This window comes from Pelophylax lessonae, assembly GCF_965119305.1.
Source record: "Pelophylax lessonae genome assembly, chromosome: 4".
Lineage (NCBI taxonomy): Eukaryota > Metazoa > Chordata > Amphibia > Anura > Ranidae > Pelophylax > Pelophylax lessonae.
In genome coordinates, this window is record NC_138771.1 from 87,957,484 (window position 1) to 87,984,043 (window position 26,560).

General features: G+C 47.6%; 1 protein-coding gene across 7 annotated transcripts in view; it reads left to right on the forward strand.

Annotated features, from left to right (window-relative positions):
- Positions 1–26,560, forward strand: part of DMXL2 (Dmx like 2) — a 429,248-nt gene that overhangs the window by 61,795 nt on the left and 340,893 nt on the right. For 6 of the 7 annotated variants that reach the window (XM_082252816.1, XM_082252819.1, XM_082252821.1 and 3 more), the window contains exons 3-5: positions 10,808–10,882; positions 24,715–24,793; positions 25,533–25,686. In XM_082252816.1, the coding sequence (XP_082108942.1) occupies positions 10,808–10,882; positions 24,715–24,793; positions 25,533–25,686 (308 nt within the window). The remainder of the gene's footprint in view (positions 1–10,807; positions 10,883–24,714; positions 24,794–25,532; positions 25,687–26,560) is intronic. The other variant, XM_082252818.1, reaches the window with a different exon arrangement.

Genomic DNA, 26,560 nt, shown 5'->3' on the forward strand with positions numbered 1-26,560 from the left:
CTGTCCCCTCCCATTATGCTGCCCTCCCCCCTTACTGCCCCCTCTTGGCACACTATACCCCCACTGCTACCCCCCCCCCCATACTGCCCCCTCCTGTTATTTTGTCTCCTCCTGTTATTTTGTCCCCTCCATGCTGCCCCCTCTTGGCACACTATACCCCCACTGCTGCCCCCCCCCCCATACTGCCCCCTCCTGTTATTTTTTCCCCTCCATACTGTCCCCTCCCATCCTGCTGCCCCCCATACTACCCCCTCCTGGCACACTCTCCCAGTACTGCCCTCCACTGTCCCCTCCCATCATGTTGCCCCCCCATACGACCCCTCCTGGCACACTCTCCCAGTACTGCTCTCCACTGTCCCCTCCCATCGTGCTGCCCCCATATCATACTACCCCCTCCTGGCACACTGTTCCCCCATACTTCCCTCCACTGCCCCCCTCCCATCACGCTGTCCCTCTCCCATCATGCTGCCCCCCCCCATACTGCTCCCTCCTTTACACCAGAGTCCACAGTACTCTTTACATCCAATTTCCCAGTGTAAAGGGGAACTCTGGGGATTCTGATGTGAGGGAGGCTCTCTGGGAACCTTGATTTAAGGGAGGTAACTGTGATAGACTAAACACTATTGACTCTGCTTTTAGGGGAAATGCTGTAGACTCAGATGTAAAGGAAGACTCTGATGTGAGGGGAGCACTGTGGCCACTGTGGAATATGTAGCGGCTCATTCACAAATGCTTTGTTTTCTGAAGAGCGATCCACAAACAGATTGATCTTCAGAGAGCATTTTAGAGGAGGTGAAGAGGCATTGTATTGCCTCCTCACCGCCTGCTTTAACCCATTGAACTCTACATTGCACATGGTTGTGGGGCGCTTGCAGAATGCCACCATTCATTTGAATGGGTCACAGTCGGTGGGTTCTACACCTGCTGAAAGCAACAGGGGATATAATTGCAGCTGTGGCATATGAACATGCCCAGCTGCTGCCTCTACAGCTAAAAGATGGTAGCGGTTGAGGGGTGGTAAAAGAAAGTTTCGAAAGCAGAATTTTACTGCCCTTCAACCACTATAAAAAATTAAATGTTGTAATAAGTTACAAAAATAAAGTGTTTTATTTATTTAATACATTTAAAAAATGTTTTGATACATTTAAATGTTTGTTCACATTTATTTATAAGGGTGTTTGCGTGTGTATATGTCTATGTATGTATGTATATGTATATATATATATATGCACATGTGAGTTTGAGTTTTGGGGTGCACACCCTAATGCAATAGGCTGCGCACACCTATGTCGATGCTTCATCTACATAGCTGGGTATAATACTTTTTTCTCTTACGTCCTCTGACAATCGCCACCCTTCCATATGTTCTTTACTATTGGGTAATGGCGCCATCTGCAGGAGCAGGCTAGGTAGTGAAAACTTCATTAAAAGCTTTTACTTAGACACACCTTAGGGGCTGTCCCTCTAGACATTACCCTCAGCCACACAGAGCTGCTAATCAGTTTCTTGCTGCCTAGCTTAGGGGTAGGACTAGGATACCCTGCTGGGACTCCTTGTCTGTTTTTCATTTTTCTTTGAAAAATATTTTCTTTTTATTTTCTCACTCACTATCGCTAGTTGGTCAGGGGGATCCTCCTGGAGAACTACAAGCGACAGCCAGGCTGGGCCTTGCACTGGATAATCTAGATCCTTATGGTGTCCCAGCCGGGCCTACGAGCGTGCGCAGGTTGTGGTCCGCCCAGGCCTCGCCACGACGGTGCCCCAAAGGATGGGGATGAGCCAGCGGAGGAATTTTCTTTGCCGGGACGCATCAACCCTCGAACGCCCTGTGTTGCAGGGTCCCCCCCTTGGCTGACGGCACCCCCACTCAGGGTGGGAGGTGACCCATATCGGAGCGGATCCCATGGTCCATGGTGGGGTGAGTGATGCTACCCCCCGTGTCCCTGGGACAGTCATCTGGGGGGGGGGGGGTCATGTGGGCCCACTCCTTGGGGATGTCAGAGCATGCGGTCTCTGTGGTGTCCCCCTTGGCTGGTCTGGATGGTCCCTGCCTCCCTGCTCCCTCTGGGGGTGCTCTAGCGGTAAACGCTGTGTAGGGGGGGGCTTTTACCTTGTCCTGGGGGGCTTCCCTGTGGATTCCCGCGGTGGCCAGGGTCTGACTGTTCAGCGCCATTTTTTCGGCCACCATTTTGGTTGAGGGCATGCCTGGCTGACTCACAGTAAGGGCAGCAGCCATTTTTTGCTAACGTGCTTTGGCACCTATTCCGGCACCATCTTGGATGTGGGCAGCCACTCTCTAAGGGCGGCGGCCATTTTCCCTGTGATTTTTTCCCCATAGACTTCTATTGGCATCCATTTTTGTGTGGCTCAGGGCGCTGTTTGGCCTCTAGTGGATGATGTCACTTCCTCCATCCATCTTCAGTGGCTGCAGTGGGGAGCTGTTTCGTTTTCCTATATCTCTGTCACTATAGGGTTTTTTGAATGCTTTTTTGGGCATTTTTTTCCTTAAACACATTGTTCCTTCAGGTCTTCTGGCAACATAAAGGGGGACTCCGGCGGCAGTGCGGGATCGCGGTGCGGACCACGAAATCGCTGATTTAAAGGGCCAGTATCCCAGTTTTTGTAACACTGCCAAAATGGAGTCCTAGGTTAACTATTTCTCCACTGATCTGTTTTGCGCTTCTGGAACATGCGGAGCACCTTTCCTCAGCTTCTTTGCCTGCAGCCATTGCACCTTTGGCGTCACAAATGATGTCACAGTGTACTGTTCAGAACCGTTCGATGCCCTCTCAGTCATCTGATTCAGAGCCTGATCTGGTTGCCACTGATGACGCCCCCCCTGAAAGGTCCCAGTCCTTACACTCAGATGGGGAGGCGGAGGAGGCGTCCTCCGCTGCTGTGCGGGAACGCGCTTTAGTTGAAGCACTTATTCGCTCCGTCAGGGAGACTTTGAATATTGATGATGAGTTCACCCAGTCAGGTAAGCGGTTTTCCTTCGGGTCCCGCAAAGCTCAGAAGTTGGTTCAGGTTTTCTCCTGCCCCGAGGAGTTTCACGATATCATGAACGAACAGTGGCAACGCGTTAAGCACGTGCTGGCAGTGCCTAAGTGTTTTCAATGCCGCTATCCCTATGCGGTCGCCGTTAACAATCGATGGACACACTGTTTCCAGGTTAAAAAAAAATCCACGGTGGTGCCCTTGGTGAACTCCCTGGTGTTTTGAAGACCCAATGTATTTGGTGTCGGCCTTGGCCATTTTCTTCCAGCGTCCCTTGGCGACTTATTCCCTGGTTCGCACCTTTATATAAGGGGTACGTCATTTGGCTCCAAGGAGGGCTCCTTTGCCTCCGTGGGACCTGCATTTGGTTTTGTCAGTTTTGCAACGGCCTCCCTTGAAAATATCACAGAAATATCACTGCCTGTGTTGTCCCAGAAGGTTGCCTTTCTGGTGGCTATCACCTCTGCTCACAGAGGGTCTGAATTGGCGGCTCTGTCCTGCCGTTCCCCTTATCTGGTTGTTAATGGGGATGAGGTTGTTCTGTGACCAAACCAGTCTTTTCTCCCTAAGGTGGTGTCTGCCTTCCACCTTAATGAGGATAATGTTTGGCCTTCGCTTTGTGCGAAGCCCGAGCATCCAAAGGAATTTGCCTTGCATTCGCGGATGTGGTTCGGGCCATCAGGGTTTACCTGTTGGCCATGGAATCTCTTAGGGAGTCTGATCCCCTGTTTTGTCCTTCCTGAAGGACCTCTGAAGGGTTTGGCTGCGTCCGCTGCAACCATTTCCAAATGGATCAGACAGACTATTGTTCAGGCCTATTCACAAAAGGGTCAGGTTCCTCCTTTCCCTTTAAGGGCACATTCTGCTGGAGCCATGAGTGCCTCTTGGGCTTTTTGCCATCAGGATTCTGTGGCTCAGGTGTGCAAAGCGGCTACCTGGTCGTCTGTGCACACTTTTACAAAATTCTACAAGATTGACGTGCTGGCATTCCGGATGCTTCCTTTGGCTGCAAAGTTTTACACGCTGCGGTCTGTCGAAGGGACTTGTTTGTCTCTTCTTGGGGAGAATTTTTGTTTTGGAGTTGGCTCCTGTTGAGCTTCTGTTGCCCTGTTGGCTGGGTTTTTTCTGGCCTTGCTGGCACGTTGCCATGTTGTTGGTTGCATCTTTTCCCACCCCTCATACCTGCACTGCTTTGGGACATTCCAATAGTGAAGAACATATGGAAGGGCTGCGACTGTCAGAGGACATAAGAGAAAATAGAATTTTTGTAAGAACTTACCGTAAAATTATTTTACCTGAGCCCTCCGACAGTCACAGCCCCGCCCCGCCCCTCTATTTTTTGGTTGGTTGTCTTCCTGTACTGCTTGCAACGAAACGGATTAGCAGCTCTGTGTGGCTGAGGGTAATGTCTAGAGGGACAGCCCCTAAGGTGTGTCTAAGTAAAAGCTTTTAATGAAGTTTTCACTACCTAGCCTGCTTCTGCAGATGGCGCAATTACCCAATAGTGAAGAACATATGGAAGGGCTGCGACTGTCAGAGGAGAAAATAATTTTACGGTAAGTTCTTACAAAAATTGAATTTTTTTAAAAATCTAAACTTCTTTTTTAACACGACTGACTGCTTGGGGGTGACTGCGAAGTATAAACAATGGGGCGGGGTCTTCCAGGTGACATCACCATATTTGCTCGATGAAGTCATGGGGATTCCCAGCCAGTAAATGAATAGTGCTGGATGATGTTACTGGTTGCTAAGGATGTGGCAGGTGTCAGCACGCTGATTCTTTGACCGTGCATGAGGAAAGCTGTAAAATATAGTAGCAAGAAAGAAAAAAAAAGTTACGAAGTACAATGTTTGGCCCCTGGTGTTTGGATGAATGCCCAAACAAGCAAAGTACAGTCCAAACCAGTGTTCAGACCAAATCGGGAGTTCATCCCTAGTAGGCACTTATACAAAAATCCTGCAAGAAGTTATTCCTGCTTAGGAGGCAATCCATCGTTTGATATCAAGCGTGTACTTTTCCACAGAACACTCATTTATTGATATTTTTGTTAATTTAATGAAAAAGCTAATTTCTCTTTCTTTCATTGATGGACACCGCTCTTCATCTTCTTGACCATAGGGTTATACTTCCCCCCCCCCCCCCCCCCCTAGTAGGACACTAGACAGAAAAAAAACTTGAACACGCCTATGGGGCAGTCCCTTATACTCCCACTTCCTGCTATAGGTATTTCATTTTTTTCTGCCTAGTCAGGAGTAAGGACCTAGTTTCTTGCTGGGATCTCTGGTCCTGGCAATTTTTTATTTTTACGTGGAATTTTTTCCTCCTTTTTTTTATTATTTTGTTCCTGTGAGAGCTACAATCAAGTGCTGGACTGGCGACGAACTGGATAATATAGATCCTTAGGGTCCCCCCAGTCCGGCCAGCAAGCGCATGCAGACCGCAGCTCCACGCTAGGTTGGCCCCGACATAACACCACTGGGCGGGGGCTGGCCTGCGAGGTAAACATCTTGCGAGGGTGCATACAAACTGACTTCGGCCTGAGTTGCAGTGTGGACGTGGGCCCTCCTTGGGATGGTCGGACCCCGGGTTAACATCCTTCCCCCCCCTCCCCTCAGTCCCTCTAAAATTTTGGTGACTGGGTCTGCTGACCGGGCTGTTGACCGGGTCTTCCTGGGGCGTAAAGGGGGGGTTGAGCAGGGTACGGTTCCCTGCCATCCTAGGGGTTTGTTGACTAGCGAAGGGATGTCCTCCGGGCTCCCTGCGGCGGTTGTTGGGCTGGGGGAGCGGATGTTTTAACATCTGTGGGTACATGTCTCACGCGGCCGGATCAAGCCAAAAATTTAGGCCGCGGCTTTGCGGTCTACACGTCACTGGAAACTATGTGAGGCAGCCCCTGTGAAGGGGACTGATGCCGCTACCTCCTGTTTGGGCATCCGCCTTCCCCTCCGCTGCCCCTGGGTGGTCGGCTTCGCTGAAGCTCGTGTCCTGGCGGCTGGGCACCTTCAAAAATTTAGGCCACGGCCTTTGGTCTACTAGGCCATGCGGTCGTTTTGAGCGCTGCCGTTGGGAGGCCGACTCAGTGTGTGTAGCTGAAGTCCCCACTCTTCTGTTGGGCACCTGCTGGGCTAAGGATCCATGCAATTGTGGCTGGGCCTCCACCAAAATTTATGTTGCGGCCTGCTAGGGCATGTGATCAGCTTGGCACCTCCCTTGGAAGGGGTAGTGCTGTGGGGGCGCATAATTTTTTCTTAATGACAGCCTTGCCGCCATTATTGTGTGGGACACCTGCCCTGTTTTAGTGAGGGTACTCTGTCTGCGCTTCCGCTACACGGCAGGCAGGCCCCTTTTAAGGGGGCTATGCCCTAATATGTCCTCTGTGGAGGGCTCGGAGGGGAACCCCCCTTGTTTTTGTGCAGGGTCCGATAGGTGGTCCATTGTGGGCCCTTGGCCAGCGTCCACTTTGCAGGATCACTGTCGGCGGCCTACCGTGATTATTTTTTCGAGGTGAGCGTAGTATATAGTGACCCTACTGGGTCTGTGTCCACGCACTCTGAGCGCTCAGATGGTGAGAATGATTTCTCTGCTCCTCTAGCCGCGATTAAATCAACGCTGGCGGATGCCCTGATTGTGTCAGCGCGTGAAACTTTTAAAATGGAGGTTGCGGCTGATGTCGCGTCGGGGGCACTGGTTCCTTTTGGTACCCACAGGCCCTCCAAAGGGGCAAGGGTGTTCCTCTTTCCTCTTACTTTGACAACATTGTCAAAAAACAGTGGGATTGTCCAAAACACAGTGGTCGCTAAGCGTTTTTGCTTGCCGTATCCTTATGAGGATTAACTGCGTTACAGGTGGACGGCTCCACCTGTGGTGGACTGCTCCATCTGTAGTGGACTCGCCAGTTTCCAGGGCAAATTGAGCTACCTTCTTTCCTGTTGAGTCCCTGGCCTTTACAAGTCCAGCTAAAAAGAGGGTGGAGGCTCTGGCCCGCCATATGTAGCTGTGGCTGGTTCGGCATTTAAGCTGGTAATTACTATTGCCCTAGTGTCGCAAACTGACTGAGTGGGTTAAGCTTTTACGCCGGGACCAGGAGGAGAAGTAGCTCCCCCCTACCTTGGTGGAACAGGCGGATCAGTTGGTCCAAGGGTTACAGTTTGTTCGTGATGCCTCTTTGGATGCTGCTCTCCTGTTTTCTAGACTGTCTGTCTCAGCAGTGGTCCTGCGGCGCATTATCTGGCTGAAATGCTGGTCTGGGGACCAGGTTTCTAAAAAGGCCTTGTCTGATCTTCCATTCGTGAGGGGTCGCCTGTTTGGAGCTTCCTTGGATGATATCCTCAAGGTCCTCACAGGGGCAAAGGGTACGCTTCTTCCTTAGGCTTCCATGGGTAAAGAGTCCTGTCGCAGACGGAGACCCTTCTTTTCGGCTCACATGCAATGTTTTCATCCCTCAGAGGCTCAAGACAAGGGATCCAAGCCCTTTCAGGCCTCCGCTGGGGGTTCCAAAAAGTCTTGGTCGGGCAAACCACGAGCATGAAGGGGCGCCCTACCGCGTATCTGGGGTGGGGGGATGTCTTCGCTGCTTCCTGGATCTGTGGACCTCCCAGATCCAAGACAAGCGGGTCCACAAAGTCATTCACTTCAACTACAATATATGTTTGGATCAAGTTTGGATCATATCCTCCAGAAAAGTTCTTCCTTCCAACCTGCACTTATTCCCAGATCGCTTAAAGGATCTCTATGGGGTGGTGCAAGATTTGTTACTTCAAGGGGTGATTGTTCTGGCTCCAGAGTGGGAACATTTTCAAGGTTTTTACTTAAACCTGTTTACAGTTCCCAGGAAGGAGGGCAAGGTGTGCTCAATGCTAGACCTCAAGATGCTAAACCGCTTTTTGCTGGTTCAGAAGTTCCGCATGGAGTTTATACGCACAGTGTTGGCGTCCCTACATCAGGGGGATTTCTATTGACATCAAGGATGCCTACCTTCCCATCCCAATATGTATTGCCCATCAGTGTTTCCTCCGCTTTGCTGTGGGTGAGGAGCATAATCGATTCGTAGCGTTACCCTTTGGAGTGTCTTCACAAAAGTGTTGGCCCCAGTTCTAGCATTACTGCCTCAGCGGGGGATCGCAGTACTGGGGTACCTGGACGATCTGCTTTTACAAGTGGAGTCTTCGTCCGCCTCGTTGGACAACAGGGAGATTACTCTGCAAACGCTGAGGGAGTTTTGTTGGATTCTGAATCTTCAGAAGTCTGCCCTGGTTCTGTCCACAAGCCTAGCCTATCTGGGTCTGACTCTGGACTTGTCCTCAGCCAGAGTTTTTCTTCCTCAGAAGAAACTTCAAAAGTTGCATGAGACAATTTGGCTTTTGCTGACCAGCAGACGGTCGTCTCTTTTGACTTGCATGCACCTGTCCGGGTGGGAAGGTGTCCTCGGCACAGATTGTGCTCAGGGGGTCTGCTCTCAGGAAGAGTCCACACTTCCGATCAATGTACTGGAGCTCCGAGTGATCAGACTTTGTCTTGATTATTGGACAAGTCATCTCCAGGGGTGTCCGGTGCAGATAGAGTCGGACAATGCCACGGCTGTGGCATATGTCAATCACCAAGGGGGCGCAAGCAGTGTCCTTGGTGGCTCGGGAAGTAGCCGGCATTCTAAGGTGGGCAGAAATATTAGTTCAAACCTCTCTGCTGTGCACATTCCAGGAGTGGAAAATTGGTAAGCGGACTATCTCAGTCGACAGGCGTTAGACCAGGGAGAATGGTCTCTTTATCCGGAGGTGTTTCGTCAGTTGTGTCCCCGGTGGGGTACTCCAGGGGTGGATCTGTTTGCCTCTCACCTTAACAGGAAGGTTCAGAGATTTGTGAGTTGTCTCGGGATCTTCTAGCCATTGCTACAGAAGCTTTAGTGGCTCCTTGGAGTCAGTAACGTCTTATTTACGCCTTTCCTCCTCTCCAGGCGGAAGGGATTCCGGTCATCCTGGTGGCTCCAGACTGGCCTCGCCGGTCTTGGTACACACCTATCTGGTACGGCTGGTCGCCGATGCTCCTTGGAGACTGCCTCTCAGGGAAGATCTGCTGTCCCAAGGGCCAATCTTCCATCCAGCTTTACAGTCACTGGCTTTAACGGCTTGGCTGTTGAAAGCCAGGTGCTGAAGGGAAGAGGGTTGTCTGACTAGGTGATTCCTACGCTGTTAAAAGCTAGAAAATCCGCTTCTAGGAAGATTTACCATCGTATGTGGAAGACGTACATTGCGTGGTGTGAATCCTTCCAGGTTCACCCTCATTCCTTTTCGGTGCCTCGGATCTTGGCTTTCCTCCAAGGAACGGTTGTGCAGTGCCTGTCCTTAAGTACCATCAAGGGTCAGGTCTCGGCCTTGGTGGTTTTCTTTCAACGCCCGTTGGCCACACACTCCTTGGTGCTTACTTGGTTCCTATAGTGGGACCTCAATTTGGTGTTGTCAGTTCTCCAGAAGCCTCCCTTTGAAAATATTTGGGAGATTCCCCTGCTTACATTGTCTCAGAAGGTGGCCTATTTGGTGGCCGTTACTTTGGCGCGCAGGGTGTCTGAACTGGCGGCGTTGTCTTGTTGTTCACCTTACCTAATGGTTCACAGGGATAAGGTGGTTCTGCGTCCATGTCCGTTTTTCCTTCCGAAGGTCGTCTGACTTTCATCTGAATGAAGACATTGTGTTGTCACCCCCGTGCCCCAAGTCTAAGCATCCTAAGGAAGTTGCCTTGCACTCCCTGGATGTGGTTCGGGCAATAAGGGTATATCTGGCAGCTACGGAGTCTTTTAGGAAAACAGACTCCCTATTTGTCTTCACGGGTGGACCTTGCAAGGTTCTGGCTGCTTCTGTTGTTACCATTTCCAGATTGATCAGACATACTGGGGTTCAGGCTTATTTTATTAAGGGTCAGGTTCCTCCTTTCCCTGTGAAGGTGCACTCTACTCGGGCGCTTAGTGCCTCCTGGGCCTTCCGTCATCAGGCTTCAGTGATGCAGGTTTGCAGGCAGCTACCTGGTCGTCTGTGCACACATTCACAAAGTTTTATAAAGTGGATGCCTTGGCATCTGTGAATACTTCTTTTTACCACAAAGTTTTGCAGGCTATTGTTTAGAGGACTTGTCCTCTTTGAGGGTGTTTTTTCAGGTGAGCCCCAGTTGTTAATAGTTGAGCTCCAAGGTATCTGGTTGGCTATGTTTGACCTTGGGGAAGTTTGTTTTTTCTGCTGTTCCCACCCCTCATGTTTGACACTGATTTAGGAAGTCCCTTCCGTCAAGAAGATAAAGAGCTGTGGTCGTCAATGAATAAAAGAGAAAACTGGATTTTTGTCTTATCGTAAAATCCATTTCTCTGAGGTTCATTGACTGACACAGCACCTGTTCCTCTATGGAGTTGGGTTTTTTCCCTTTGAAGCTGCTTGTTACAAAACTGCATACCTAAAGCAGGAAGGGGGAGTATACCTCCAGGGACTGCCCTGTAGACGTGTTCAAACTTTTTCTCTGCCTAGTGTCCTACTATTGTAGGGGGCAGTATAAACCTATGGTCAAGAAAATGAAGAGCTGTGTCCGTCAATGAACATCAGAGAAATGGATTTTATGGTAAGGCAAAAATCTTTATTTTTTTCTTTTGTTCCTATTCAAGAATATTACCTTTTATACATAGACACTGTTTGAATAAAGATCTAATGTTTGCCAGTTCAAATATTCTAAACTAGTCAACTATTTCTATGGAGTGTACTTCATTTTTCATTCAATTAATGAGAAAATAATGTGATCTGTATGTTGGTGAATTATATATTGTTTTATTTGTAGATTGCTGCATCGTATGGGAACACCGTTTGCATTTTTGAACCTCTTGGTACAGTTAACTCTCATAAACGAAACAGTGTAAGTAATAATATTTAGCATATATACTGTGTGTGTGTGTGTGTGTGATATATATATAATATGGAGCGTGTCTGTCATTCTGTCTAGAACCCAAGGATGTCAGTGTGCATTGAACAATTACTGATCCAAAATCAAAATGTTTATCGCAATCCGCTAAAAGACTGTAGAGTAGGTCTTAAAAATTCCTCTATGTTAAGGTAATGCCTCAGTACTTCTTAAAGCAGTTGTAAGGGCAAAAGGTGTTTTTTTTTTTTTTTTTCTTAATGCATTCTCTGTATTAAGGTAAAAAACTTTATAGCTGCAGCTCCCTCCCCCCTGTCCCCCTCAATGTTTACCTGAGCCTGATCCTTATACTGCACTGTGCCCAAGGTCAGCAGCACTGCTCTCTCTCTCTCTCCCTCCTCACTGGATTCAGGAGAGCAGCAGAAGCCATTGGCTCCTGATGCTGTCATTCAAACCCAGTGGTTGGGGGGGGCGGACGAGCCGCACTCTGTTAATATACATGCACAGCGTGGGATCGAGCATAAGAAGTGGCTTCCTAAGATGGCACATGGAGAAGAAATGGAGCCAAGAGTGTCAGTGGGAACCCCAGCATAGGAGGTCTGTATTTGGTATTGCACAGAGCAGATAAATCTAACGTGTGATATAAGAAAAAATAAAATATTTACATTCCCTTTAATTATCTTTTAAAGCTTTTGAGATAGTTGATGGTATTGTGAAACAAAAGGGATTGGTATTTTGAAACAAAAGGGATCAATGCCTTTCTATTTTGTTGAATCCAGGTACATAACAACTTTTACCTAACAGATACCCTGTGTCTTTCAGATTCCAATAGCATTAGAGAATAACCTCTAAGGCTATATGTACACTGGCCTACCCTGATCGCAGCCGTGGGAAATCGCGGAAAAAACGCAAGCCGCCTACAGCGGCTGTCAACACGTTCCTATCCTGAATGCGATTCTTCCGCATTCAGGAGAAGGAGATTTACCTCCCCTAACCCTAGCAGGTCCTAAACTCTGCTAAAATGTGTACATGGACACATAGGCTTTTATGGAATTGAGTTTAGGAGCTTTTGCAAGAAAACGCCAAAAGCTCCTAAACTTAAGTTTAGGAGCTGCTAGTGTACAGGCAGCCTAACTTTTACCTTCTCTTGCATCTCTAAGGGCTCATGTACACAGGGCAGTTGACAATCTTTTCTGAACGCTGGAAACCTGACACATGGAAGCCAAAGGTGAGAAAAATGTCAGTTTTACAGCTTTTTCGCACTGAGTTTATGCAAATTTAGCAGCCGTTATGAGCATTTGAGGTTAAAAGCGTTTTTAAAGATAACCTCAGGAGACCCCCCCAAATACCCACAATGCATGAAAAAAAAACAAGTCAATTCTTAACTACGGTATTTCAGCCATTCTGTGAGAGAAGAGTAGCAGCAGAAAGAGCAGGGTGCTTGTAGATGGCTGTCTTATATTTTGTGTTTTCACTATCATGAGAATGTGCGAGATAATGTTTTTCCTATGTGTACATGTACACTTAGTCGTTTTTAGTATTTTGGAGGCAGTTGAGGTTGCAGGCATTTTTTTGAAAGCAGAAAAATCACGGTCAGGACTGTAGTTTACTGGCATTTCAAATGCAAAATGCTTGTAACCGTGTTTATGCGCATTTGCGTTTATAGGCGTTTTTAAAGAGGAAAACATTTCTGATAATTTTTGAATATATAAAAATGTTTGGCGCCTCAGTAACATCAGGAGCATTTCCTCACACATGATGGGGTCCATAGTAAAAACACAAAAAACAAGACCACTATCTACAAGCACACTGCTCTCTCTCCTCTCACAGAAAATTACTTATAACCCCCAAACATATATTTCTCTATCGTCCATTGACAGACACAGTCTCATCTTCATGAGCCCTGTGGGTTATGCTGCCACCTTCAGGAGTAGTCTAAGCAGTACGTTAGTACAAAGTTTTTACATATACACGCCCACGTGGCTGTCCCTCTAGACACAGCCCAGCACATCAGTTTGTTTCTGCCTAGAGAAGGAATAGGACCTAGATTTCCTGCTGGGACTCCGGTCTCAGTTTTTTGTATTCTTTTCATAATATTTTATTTTATTGCCTCTTTACTCACTTGCTAGCTAGTGTTCGGGGAATAATTTCCTGGTGATCTACAAGCAACAATGCCGACTGGGGCTTCGCACTGGATAATCTAGATCCTTCTGGTCCCCCCAGCCTGACCTACGAGCGTGAGCAGGTTATAGTCCTGCACTATTCCTCACCACAACAGTGCCCCTTTCCGGATGGGAACGAGCCTGCAAGCAGATGCCTCGCCGGGACGTGACAACCTGGAACTCCCTGAGTGACCGCGTACCCCTCGGCTGGCAGCACCCCCACTTTGAGTGGGAGGCGGGCTGCCCGGAGTGGAGCCCACCCGGTCCATGGTATGGTGAGTAAATGTGCCCCCCTTGCCCCTGCTGGCCTTGGGGGGATGTGGGTCCTCTCCTGGGGATAATGGGATTTGTGCCTCCTGAAAGATCCCCCTGGCCTGCTCGGTACCTGGTCTGTGTGTCTTACCCCTCCCCTTCCCTGTTCCTGCGTGGAGCTATGTGTCTGGGGCGCCTGGCACCCTGGGGGGGGGGGGGGCAGCATGATACCTTGGGCTTGCTGGTTCCTGTTGTGGATCCTGAGGCCTTCATAGTGTTGGTCCCTGGCCGCATGGCTCGCCGTGGGCGCCGCCATCTTAAAGAGGTTGTAAACCTCAGAATTTAAAAAACAAACACCTGAAAGACAAACACATAATTGAGCTAGTATGCATCGCATACTAGCTCATTATGAAATAATTACCTTGGAACAAAGCCCTGCAGTGCCGACGGCGCACCTCTCTCACGGCTGACATGTTTGGTCGCCCTTCTTCCGGGTTTGCGTCATCCGGCCATCTGATTGGCTGGAGCCGGGATGACAACCCTCCCGCGCATGCACGCGGGAGCCGACGTTCACGGCACAGGGCTCTGAAGGAACGGCCCGAGCCGCCGTTCCTTCAGAGCACATTAGCCAGTGATGTCACTGGCTGCATGCAAAGTAAATATCTCCTAAACGGTGCATGTTTGGGAGATATTTACAGTACCTATAGGTAAGTCTTATCATAGGCTTACCTATAGGTACAAGTTGCAGAGGAGGGTTTAGTTCCTCTTTAATTGTGGGCAATGTAGTTTTTTTTTCCCATAGACTTGTATGGGCAGCCATTTTCCCTGAACTTCCTATTGCAACTGTATGGGCAACCATGTTTGTGTAGCCTTTGTGCTGCACTGAGCAGCGTGACCTTTCATTCAGGCGAGATCACTTCCTGTGCTCTGTTTAGGGATGTAACGATATCAAAATCTCACGGTACGATACAATTTCGATATTGACCTCACGGTACGATATTTATTGCGATATTGTGGAAAAGCTCATGGTATTGTTAAATAGCTCATGATAGTGTTTGTGATGATAATAGCAAAAAAATACCGACATTTATTCTGCTTTTGCCAGTCAACAGGCAATTTATTGTTGTATTTATGGATCCATGACAACATAAAACACTGATTTGTTCAGCGGGACTGTGTTTACTCCTCTTGCTTTTTGACGGACACCTGTCCTTTTAATATTGTAACCCAACCACGACGATATCGCGATATGACCACGACGATATCGAGACGACCACGACGATACGATATCGCGATATCTTCGATATCGTTACATCCCTAGCTCTGTTTCCTGCTGCTGGCCGAGGTTATTTTCTGTCTTTCTCCATCCTGGTGGAATGATCAGGAGGACGTTTTCTCTGAGGTGGTACAGTACTGGGGTCCCTGCGGACGTATCCCTGCACACTCTGCTGTTAGTATACTTTAAAGGGGATCTCTACAGACTGCTGCGATCGGTGGTGGGAACCACGATCTGCGCTTCTTAAAACGACAGTACTCTGTTTTTTTGCAATCAGACCCACTCTGTGCGACTCCCGGACAGTCCGGATCGCAGTCGCTGGCCGCGATTTTAGCAGCTCTAGAAAGCCTGGTGACAAAGCCTAAAACGGCAGCTGCCTTCTCCATCTTTGGAGGTGTCCTCTGATTCAGAGGATGATGGGGTTGCGTCTGTGGATGCGGCTCCCCTGGTGCCCAGGGTTTTGGCTGTGAGCAATGCCTTGAGACGCATGGTTTGGCTTAAGAGCTGGTCGGCTGACCAAGCTTCTAAGAAAGCCCTAGCTGATCTCCCCTTTCTGGGTGAGCGTTTTTTGGCGACTCATTGGATGAGTTGATCAAGGGCTTGACTGGTGGGAAGAGTACTCTTCTTCCTTAATCCTCCAAGGGTACTAAGCGGGGTCCCTCTTTTTCTGCTCATAAGCGTTTTTTTTCGTACCTTTGGGGCGCAAGAAATAGGTAGAGCTTCTGGAGGGGCTAAAAAGCATTGGGGCAAACCCAAGGGCGATCAGTCCGGTGCTGCTGACCTCTCCTCTTCAGCATGAAGGGGCGCCCTCACCCGGCTCGGGTGGGGGGACATATGCGCTTCTTCCAGGAGCCCTGGACTTCCTTCGTTCAGGATGATTGGGTTTGTGAACTGATTTATTCGGGTGCAAGATCAAACGGGTTTTTACAATCAAATCTTCATCTGTGTCCAGAGCGTTTGAAGGAATTGCGGGAAGCTGTGCAAGATCTCCTGGCTCAAGGGACGATTGTGCCGGTTCCTCAGCAGGAACGCTCTCAAGGTTTCTATTCAAACCTGTTCACGGTGCCCAGAAAGGAGGGCAAGATGTGTCCAGTTCTGGACCTCAAGGATCTGAACCGCTTTGTGCGGGGTGCAGAAGTTTCGAATGGAGTCCATTCGGTCAGTGGTGGTATCATTGAATCAGGGGGATTTTGTGGCCTCCATCGATCTCAAAGATGCGTATCTCCACGTCCCCATTTTCAAGGAACACCAGCGATTCCTCCGCTTTGCGGTGGCGGAGGAGCACTTTCAATTTGTGACGTTACCCTTTGATCTCGCCTCGGCTTTACCAAGGTCCAAGCCCCAGTGCTGGGCTTGTTACGTCGGCGGGGTATCCCGATTGTGGGATATCTGGGTGATCTACTGTTGCGAGCAGACTCCCATTCAGATCTGTTGGGCAACGTCTCTATTACGATTCAGACCCTTCAAGAATTCGGGTGGGCGATCAATTAAAAAAAATCTGCTCTGATGCCATCCGTACGGGTCACTTATCTGGGGCTAGCCCTCGACTCTGCTTTGGCGAGGGTCTTTCTACCCCTGGACAAACTTCAGAAGCTGCAAAAAGCAGTCAGGTTGCTGATGGAGACCGATCGGTCCTCCTTGCAGGCTTGCATGAGGGCCCTGGGTCTGATGGTTTCGACCTTTGAAGCAGTCCCATTTGCTCAGTCTCACTCGAGACCTTTGCAAAAGGAGATTCTGGCGAAATGGAACAGAGGTCCTCAGTCATTGGACCAGAAAATTAGCTTGAGCCATCTTACAAAGTCGGCTCGTCCTTCCTGCTGGTGTTTTGGATGGTAGTCACCACGGACGCCAGCCTATTAGGCTGGGGTGGAGTGTTGGGGAAGCTCTGTGCCCAGGGGACTTGGGCGACAGAAGAGTTTTCCTTGCCAATCAATATTCTGGAGCTGAGAGTAATCAAGCTCTGCCTGCTTCACTGGACGAGTCGGCTTCGTGGCTCTTTGGTTCAGATACAGTCGGACAATGCCACGGCCGTGGCTTACATCAATCATCAAGGAGGCACCAAGAGTGTCCTGGCGGCCAAGGAGGTGGCCGCGATTCTGGTTTGGGCGGAACACGATGTTCCGGCTCTTTCCGCAGTCCACAGTCCACATCCCGGGTTTGGAGAATTGGCAAGCGGATTACCTGAGTCATCAGGTGTTGGATCAAGGGGAATGGTCCCTTCATCCGAAGGTGTTTAATCTCCTATGTACCGGTGGGGGACTCCAGAGGTGGATCTGTTTGCGTCTCGCCTCAACAAGAAAGTTCAGCGGTTTGTGGCCAGGTCTCGGGATCCTCTGGCCGATGCCATAGACGCTCTGGTGGCTCCTTGGAGCCAGTATCGCCTGATTATGCCTTCCCTCTGCTCTTTCTCCTGCCGAGAGTTTCTTCGCCAGTGGCGATGGAAGGCATTCTGGTCATTCTGGTGGCACCAGACTGGCCTCGGTGGTCTTGATACGCAGACCTGGTAAAAATGGTTGTGGACCCTCCATGGAGACTTCCTCTGCGGGAAGATCTACTGTCTCAAGGACTGATCTTCCATCCTACTTTACGGTCGCTGGCTTTAACGGCTTGGCTGTTGTAAGCAAGGTGTTGAGGGAGAGCGGTCTATCTGACGCAGTGATTCCTACCCTTTTGAAGGCCAGGTAGTTGTCCAGTAGCGGCCCAAAAATTTAGGCCGCTACTGGCGGCCTACTAGACCATGCGGGGTGGCTTCAGTGAGTCTAGCTTAAGCCCCAACTTTGGGCATCTGCTGAAAGTCTTCTTGGTGATCTTGCATTCTACCCCTTTTTTTTTTTTAATTTATATCTTTATTGGTGATTTTTTTTATATATACATACATTTCAAACAAACATTGTCATATTCTGACCAAACCCCACTCCCCTTACCTCCCCCACCCTCCTCCCCCCAATTAAACCAATGACTCAAAAAAAAAAAACCGAAAATTTTTACACTTTTATGCGCACGTTCCCAACATTTCTTCGTATGAAGATGTATTCCTTACTATATTACCATACACCAGGAGGGGTATGGGGACCGTCCCCCCACAGCCTGGACCCGGCTCCGCCCGGGGTAATTCTCTCTTAAACTCCCTTTAAGAAGAATTGGCTTCCAAGTATTGCACCCAGGGTCTCCATCTCAACTTAACTTGATCCTCTGAATTTCCCAATATGGCGGACAGCTCTTCCATCTTATAGATCTCGTTGACCTTCCCACACCACAACTCGTAAGTTGGGATCACTGTCTGTTTCCAGAAAATAGGTATGCATGCCCTTGCTGCATTCAACAGACGCAGAGTCAGGGACTTTCTGTAGCTCCGCACTGAGCTTCCCGTCAAATGCAGCAAGCACAACGTGGGGTCCTCCAGTATATCCACATTAGTTATGTTTTATAGCCACTGCTATCTTATTCCAAAATGGCCGAACTCTTTTACATCCCCAAAAAATATGGACCATGTTTCCCTCCTCCAATCCACACCGCCAGCATTTTCCTGAGACCGCCTCTTTTATTCTGTGTAATAGTGATGGGACTCTATACCATCTGGTTAGAATTTTATACCCTGTCTCTTGGATCTTACAATCTAGTGACGATTGATGAACTAATCTCAGGATCTTATTTATCTGCTCTTTTGACCACACGGTATTTAACTCCTGCTCCCATTTTTGGATAAACGGCAATTGTTGGTCTCCCTCATCTTCTGACAGTTGTGTATAGAACCTTGAGATCAGATGGCCGTCGCTTTACCTGTTCTACACATATTTTCCAGGTCCGTTAGCTCTCGTGGTGCGTACCCTTTCCACCGAGCTGATCTAATATAATTATACAGCTGATAAAGGCTGAAATAATCTAACGATTCTCCTGCACCTGTCCTAAGTTCTTCTAGGGAGGGCATAGGCCCATTTTGCCATATATCACATAGGCGCCTTTTACCATCTTGAGCCCACCTACGAATTCTGGCATTTATACACCCCGGGGGAAAATCCGGGTTCCCCAAAATCGGTGTCATCGGAGATAGACCCGGAGCTACCCTCCAATGCGACTGAATTCTCTTAGTTTCTTTTATAGTCGCTCCCACTGTAGGATGTTTGAGAATATCGTCTTTAGATTTGAACACCGACCATGGGGCTGGGGGGGTTAACTGTCCTGTTTCCTCATTCTCTAAATCCACCCATCGTTTGTTATGTTTATTGCAGTGCCAGTCTACCACCCTTACTATATGGACCGCCCTGTAATATCTCAGGATATCTGGTAATCCCATCCCACCTCTTACTTTGGGTAAGGCCAATGTCTGCATCTTAATTCTAGGGGATTTGTTTGCCCAAATATAGGCGCGGAGTATGCCCTTAATTGATTAAAAAAATTATTTTGGAACTGCTATTGGAATTGTCTGCATTAAATACAAGATACGGGGTAACGCATTCATTTTAATAACGCTACTGCGCCCAAACCACGTCACTGCCAACAGCTGCCATATTCTGAGATCTGCTTTAATCTTTCCTACAAGCGGAAGGTAATTCTTTCTATAGAGATCCTCGGGATCTGCCGTTAACTGTATCCCTAAGTATTTGAGCGTATCTGAGGCCCATTGAAACGGAAACGCTATTCGAAGTGCTCTCTCTTCTTGGTCAGATAACGATACGTTGAGTGCTGCTGATTTAGTTACATTAATTATAGTTAGAGAACCCACTATACGTTTTCAGGGCGTCTAGAATATTTATTAGTGAAAGAGAAGGGTTAGTAGCAAAAAACAGCAGGTCGTCCGCAAACGCGGCCACCTTGTGTTTGTTCCCCCCCGTTTTGGATTCCCGCTATATCCGGAGAACTCCGAATTCTACACAGTAGGGGTTCCAGGCACAACACGAATATAAGCGGAGATAAAGGGCACCCCTGCCGTGTGCCATTAGAGATAGGGAAGTAGCTTGACCTCCATTCATTTACCCTAACCGCCGCCGTAGGGACCGTATAAAGTGCCAGTATAAATTGCAGAATTTGCGGTCCCAGGCCTATGTATGACAGGGTGGCCCGGATAAAATCCCACGCCACCCTGTCAAAGCCTTTTCCGCATCTGCTGCGAAAAGAACCATCTTCTTCCGTGATGTACGTGCCAAATGTATTAGATCTATGGCTCGAATTGTATTATCCCGGGCCTCCCGGGTACGAATAAAGCCCACTTGGTCAAAATGGACCAGGTCTGCCATATATGGTAAGAGCCGATTTGCTAATATTCTTGCGTATAGTTTCGTGTCTACATTTATCAAAGATATCGGGCGATAGCTACCACAATACAGGGGGTCCTTCTCTTCTTTAATACAGTAATATGCGCCCGTAGAGAATCCAACGGGAACGCCGCTCTTCTTCCCACTTCATTGAAATGTGATAGTAGGGGGTTCTTTAAACGCTCCCCAAATTTCTTGTAGTAACAAAGTAAAGCCATCTGGGCCAGGTGCCTTATGTGCCTTGCTCTGTGAGATCGCAGCGGCCAGCTCTTCTCCCGATATCTCGCCTTCCAATGTCAATACTTGGTCTTCTGAAAGAGTACGCATGCCCGAGTCTCGTAAATACTCCTCTATCTGCTTCCCCTTTTCTGGACTTTTCTTACTCCCCATTTCCGGTAGGTTATATAGTGACCAATAGAAAGAGCAGAACTCTTCTGCTATGTCAGCTGAAGTGTGAACCTCCCCACCTTTTGTATTTCTAAGACGTAAAATTTGAGTTCGTCTTTTTGGGCCCCTCAATGCTCGTGCCAGCATCGCCCCTGGTTTATTTTCATATTCATACAAGTGTCTTTTCAACCATAACATATTTCGTACTGTCTTTTGAAATAGTATCTGATTCAATTCCTCTCTTACCCGCATGAGAGGGATCAAGTGGGCTTCCGCAAGCGTTCACTTATGCTGCCTACTCAGCTGTTCAATTTTAGTTAGATATTCTTTAATTTTCGCCTCCCGCTCTCTTTTACGCTGTGCACCCAACTGTATCAGTACCCCTCTTATCACGCACTTGTGCGCTTCCCAGACCATGGAAGGTGAGAGCGACTCCGATGTATTTTCTATAAAGTAGTTGTGTAACGCCTCATCTATCTTCCCCTTCGCTTCCGGGGATTGTAATAAGGCCTCATTTATATGCCATGATCTTGGACTACAGTTTTTCGATTCCCATTCTATACTCCCATACACCAGGAAATGGTCAGAGATTGAAAAATCTCCGATATCTGAGTCTGTCACTAACGGCAGGTCTGCCTGGGTAACCAGAATTCTGTCTATCCTACTATAAGCCTTGTGGATTGGAGAATAGAAAGTGTAATTTCTCTCTCCCGGGTGCATCAACCTCCATGGATCGATGAGGCCCAGGAGGGAGATCTCTTTTTGCAGCCTTCGTAATTTAGCAAATGACATATATGAGCTTCTTTTGGAGATATCTAACAGAGGTTCTGGGGCATAGTTAAAGTCACCTCCCATCACTAAGATAAAAAAAAAGAAAAAGCTAAGCTCCAAAAATTGGAGCTAAGAAAATGGGCTCTACTCCCTCTCACCCCTACCGTGGTGTAAGGATGTAGTCCCTATCCTCTCACTGACGGACAGTAAAATTATAGGTTTTAAGTGTCCAGCTAGAGGAGCTCTGCCTCGGTGGGCGATCGCCTCCTTTCACATAATGTCAATGTCCTACTCCCCCCCCCCCCCCGCCCCAGAGACCCCCTCTTACACCTCCCAATCTAACGGACCCTAAGTATGATAATGAACACACTCTAGGTTTGACTTTCCCAGCCTTTCCTCCTGCAAAAGGTGGCGCGCCCTGTACGGTCAAGACGTCACCCCTCTCCCCTAGGGGAGCGGTTCTCTCGAGGCCCATATGCGCCCCTGGGTTGGAGTCAAACTACCCCGAGCCAGGTCGCAGATGAAGGGGACTTGATTGCTACATAGTCAGATCCTCTGCTTGTACCTTCTACTCCTATCCCTATATGGGTTCCCCTCCCCCTCCCCCCAACTCCCCTCCTGAGGGCCCCGGGGCCCACTCACCCCCCCTTCTACAAAACATTTACCCTCCCCTCTACTCCATCTTAACCCTTTGGACTTGAGATAGGTCCTGGGAAGATCTCTCTTACTCACTTCTAGTTGCTGTTAACCATAGCTATTCCCTGAGTCACTCTTACCCTCTGTATACACCCTAATAGTGATTTAAATTCTGTATTATTAGGTCTCGCATATCTTCTTTGTGTTTTAAGCGTGTCCCGCACAAAGTGAGGGAACACTCTCAAGTTACCTCTACCTCAGTGCCCCTTTCCCTCGTGACCCTTAAGATCGTGCCCCGGCCCTCCGTGGCTGGCGAGGGCACGAACACAAGCATAAAAAGAGAAAAAAAAAAAAAACCCCTTGTGAAATTATAGTTGATCTCTACGGATACAAATATACAATATCTAATTTTCCTGTGAAGCAAAAAATCCAAAAAACACACACCACAGTTCCCCCATAAGAAAAACACGATAAAATAAAACACATCACACAAAGAGTAACCCCCCCCCCCATCCCCTACGAGGGTGACTCAGATGGTAAGGACATATAAAAAATAACACAGAAAAAATACAGAAAAAAAAAAAAATGCCCATTTCTCAACACAGCAAATGTTCGGGGCGGGTGTGGGGATACCAGGGACCTCCACACATCTTAACTTTCCCCCCTCCCAAAAAAAGAGGGAGAGGAGGAGATAGGGAGAACCCCAAAAACGAAACAAGGCATGGGAAAAACCGGGAAGAAAAAAAAACAGAAAAAGACCATGGAATAGGCCAGGAACCTGTATGCAACACTTTTAGGTTCCTTATATTATTGTCTCCTTGTCCTGAGCTTCTGTTTTGCTCCCACACCTATCTACTCCAAATTTCACCCATGTTGTGTGGTTCAATTCATGTGGTAGTTCACGGAGTTTCCTAGGACATCTAACCAGTCACTCACATGGATTGGGGCACACCCCAAAAATGTAAAGAGCGCGGGAAGCTGGTCTGGCCATTTCAATAAGAATGTTTCTCTGTCTTTCACCACTTTCAAATGGAAGGGGTGTCCCCAAAAATAGGTTGCTCCCACTTTTCTTATGACCTCTAGGAGGGGTTTAATTGCGGCTCTCCTCTTTAGGGTCCCCCGTGAGAGATCTGGCAACAATTTCAACTGAGAACCTTCATATTCGATCTGCCCTTTTGCCCATGCTTGTCTCATTATGTCTTCTTTAAGTGAAAACAGGTGAATCCTAATCAAGACATCTGGGATTAGATCTGTTCCCGTCCTTCGGGGCGCTTTAACCCTGTGCACTCTGTCAATTTCCATTTTTTCCATTTGGGGTCTCTCCAACAAACCATTCAAAATACCTACTACCGTGGTTCTGAGCTCTGGACCCTTTACGGATTCCGGCAAGCCCCGCAGCCAAATATTATTCCTCCGGCTGCGGTTCTCACCATCATCCTGCTGCAGCCGCAACCAGGTGACTTGTTTTTGCAGCTGTGCTCGTGAACTTTCTAATACAGAGATTCTGACTTCAAAATCACATTGTACTGACTCTGTATTCACCAGTCTGCCTTCAATTTGATCAACTTTTTGTTTTAAACCACATATTTCCATTTTAATGTCACTCACGATTGCTGCAGCCATATCTTGGATATCCTGTTTCGTCGGGATCAGCTTTACAAACTCACCCCACTCCGCTGTTGATGGTATTTGGGGCTGTTGCGGCATAGTCAGGGACTCTTTGGGCTCTTCGTTCCTTTGTTCCTGCGATATATCCATTACTAAAGGCTTCTTCCCACCAGAAGAGACCCCAGTAGATTGAGTGTTGGTAACTTTGGGCCCTTTCTGCTGAACTGCCATTCCTGAGTTTGTTTGGTGTTTCTGTGATGCCTTGATCCCACCAGTACTTCGTAGTGCCACTGTGTGTCTCAGTAAATAAGAGGTAATGTCTGTCCTTCTCTCTAGGGCTTGTTTCTGCTCCGGGCTGGCTGCTTGAGTCATATATACGGGGGAGACCAGCGACCTCCGCATCTACTGTCCCAGCTGGCACTCAACCCCGGCTCTCCTCCTCCTCAGCCCTTCAGCTCACACCGACCCGCACGGTCTTTCACCCTATGCTGTACCTCTCTCACTCTGAGGCAGGGTCCCGCACTTTCAGCGTATGACCGCCTGTTTCCTTGCCACCACCGCTGCTTTATGGCTCCCCGAGCCTGGATTTCCCCATTACCGTCCTCCGTGAGCCTCGGGCCCCGCTCTGCACCTAGCGGGGGAGGGGGGGGGAGCCGACTCACTCACTGCACGGCGCTCTCCTCCACCACGCAGAGCTCCTCACTGCTCGGCCTCTCACGGCGCCATTGACGAACCACGCCCTTCCGCATTCTACCCCTAATGCAGTTTTGCCCCTATATAATCTTACTTGCCTTAGCAGCAAATGTCCCAAACAATTAATTAAAATTTGGTCTGCATAAATAGATGGGGGTACAGGTATATGGACCCACCTTTGCAGCCTTGGTGCGGTTTAGAATACTGGTTGTTCTATTGCCTTTCTATGCTGAAGGCTCCTACTCTGTTTTGTCTTTTTCCCTTTCTTCTTTCCTCCTCCTCTTCTCCCTTTTCCAGCTTCCCCCCTCCCCTCCTCTGTCCTCTCTTTCTCCTCTTCCTTATTGTTTTGTTGTCCCCTCTCTTGTAGAGTTGAGAAGTCCTGCTATGTATTCCCCATGTAAAGTTGGGTGAATACACTTGTCTTTTCCCTATTGCAACTGTGTATGTAGTCCTAATTGATACCAGTATTTATGGTGTTTGTCGGACTATTATTGGATAAGTAGACTCTGTACTCTTTCTTTTTGAAATGCTACGTACCTTGTTCATGTACCTGACAGATTTTAATACAACTCTTTGTTTAAAGAAAAAATAAAACTTCTTTCAGTTCTGCTGTGCAAAGGGTCACAAGAGACTAAAATATATAGAAGAATCTAGATCTTCCAGCTGTATGTAAAAATCAGGATTAAAGCGGTGTATTCTTTGTTTTTGTTTTTTTGTTAGTACTACAATGTATATATTACTTAATGCAATGATGTGTTCAGTGTTTTCAAAACATGTTTTTTCTTTTTCCAGCAGCTGAAATATCAGTGGCTTAGGACAGGCCAGTTTTTCCTTAGCTCGGTGACTTACAACTTGGCATGGGACCCTCAGGGTAAGCAAGTTGCCACTTAATGGCTTTACTTAATTTATGGCCTTGGGTGCTTATGACTGAGGAAGGAGGTTATGTGTGGTGAAAACAAGCTTTCCTGTCAATAGGCCTGCACTGCCCAGCTCATGTGACAGCTCTGCTTTTCTATTATTGATATATCAGTTCCCTGCTCTAAGCACAGCATTCTGCTGTGAAATTGCACTTGGCTCTATTCCTCTTATTATGCAGCACTTCTGTGATTGTTTTTCAAGTTTTTGTGACACTGACAGGGAATACAGGGGGTTACATTGTATGCTTAATGTTTACTTTTTTTGTTGTAGTAACCGTAAAAACATGTTACAACTTTAAGACCCCGTTCACACTGGGGCGACGCTACTTGCCGAGGCGACCTTGGATCGGCCAGCACGGACTTCATATCATTGAAGTCAATGCAGGTCACTCCGGGTCGCCCCAAAGACGCTCCGGACCCTTTTTCTAAGTCGGAGCGACTTGTGTCGCTCCTATTAGAACGGGTCCACAGCTTCTCTATGGCAGGCGACCTACGGCGACCTGTCAGGCGACCAGGTCGCCTGACAGGTCGCCCCAGTGTGAACGGGGTCTTAGTTGATAGAAGTCTAGCATTTTAAATTCTGTTTGTAAGGGCTTGAAATAAGTTTATATCAAATATTTTTTTATCATTTTTAAATAAAATGTTAGAACTGTTTGTTTCCACTTTGTTCAACTAATCCTGAATAATCTGCAGGTAACAGACTATTGACAGCCACTGAGTACTTGAAGCTATGGGCACCCCCTTCTAGTGACATTCTAGAAGAGGAAGAGGATGATATTGACAGAAACCTTGTAGAGGATAAAGTTCAACCTGCCTTGAATGACTGGAATTGTATCTGGCAATGCAAGTAAGTTGAGATGTGGTGCTGAGCATGCTATGCTGCTTTTTACAATGTTCTAAATTACAGAATTTCTCCGGTGACATTACATTGCATATATTTCCATTCTTGTATGACGTGCCATCACAAAGTTTTGCTAGAATATTAAATAAACATGGTTTTTAGCCTTAATTGTACATTTACTAATCTCGAAATAAACTGGTGCAACCAGTTTGTAGATGTCACATAATTAGCTGAATGGAGTCCACTAGTGTGCTATTAAAGAGTCAAATGATCCTAAAGTAAACACACCTATTTTTTTCCAAGCCCAAAGTTTGTTAGAGAACATATTGAAACTACAGCATGAAGACTAAAGCTGGATACACACTATACAATTTTCGTTAGATTTTTTTTTTTTTTTCCTTTAGACTTATCAAAACCATATAAAATGAGGTCAGACCTAAACACTTTCAGTTTGTATGCAATCAGGCAGGCCCCTGCACTACATAGTTGAAGGTAAATTTAAAGGAAATACAAAAGTTTTATAGTGTGTATCCAGCTTAAAGAGCTTTCAAAACAAATTTGGGATCAAAGCGATATTAAACCCAAAACCAAAAATTTAATATATTACAGCTTACCAATCATTAGATGTGGTGGCTGCATTCGTTTTCTTTTTTTTTTTTTTCACCTGGCGATTTGGCCAGTAACACACCTTCTGTATTAGAGTGCCTCCACTGTGAATGAATAAGCACAGGGAGCACCTTTGGACAGCAGCATTGTTAATCTTGGGGAACGGTAGTGTTACATGTACTAGCAGATTTAGAAACATTAAAGCCAAACTCCAGTTAATATTTTATAAACAGTTTTTCAACAGTTGATTGATCATTGTAAGCATCCCGGTCAG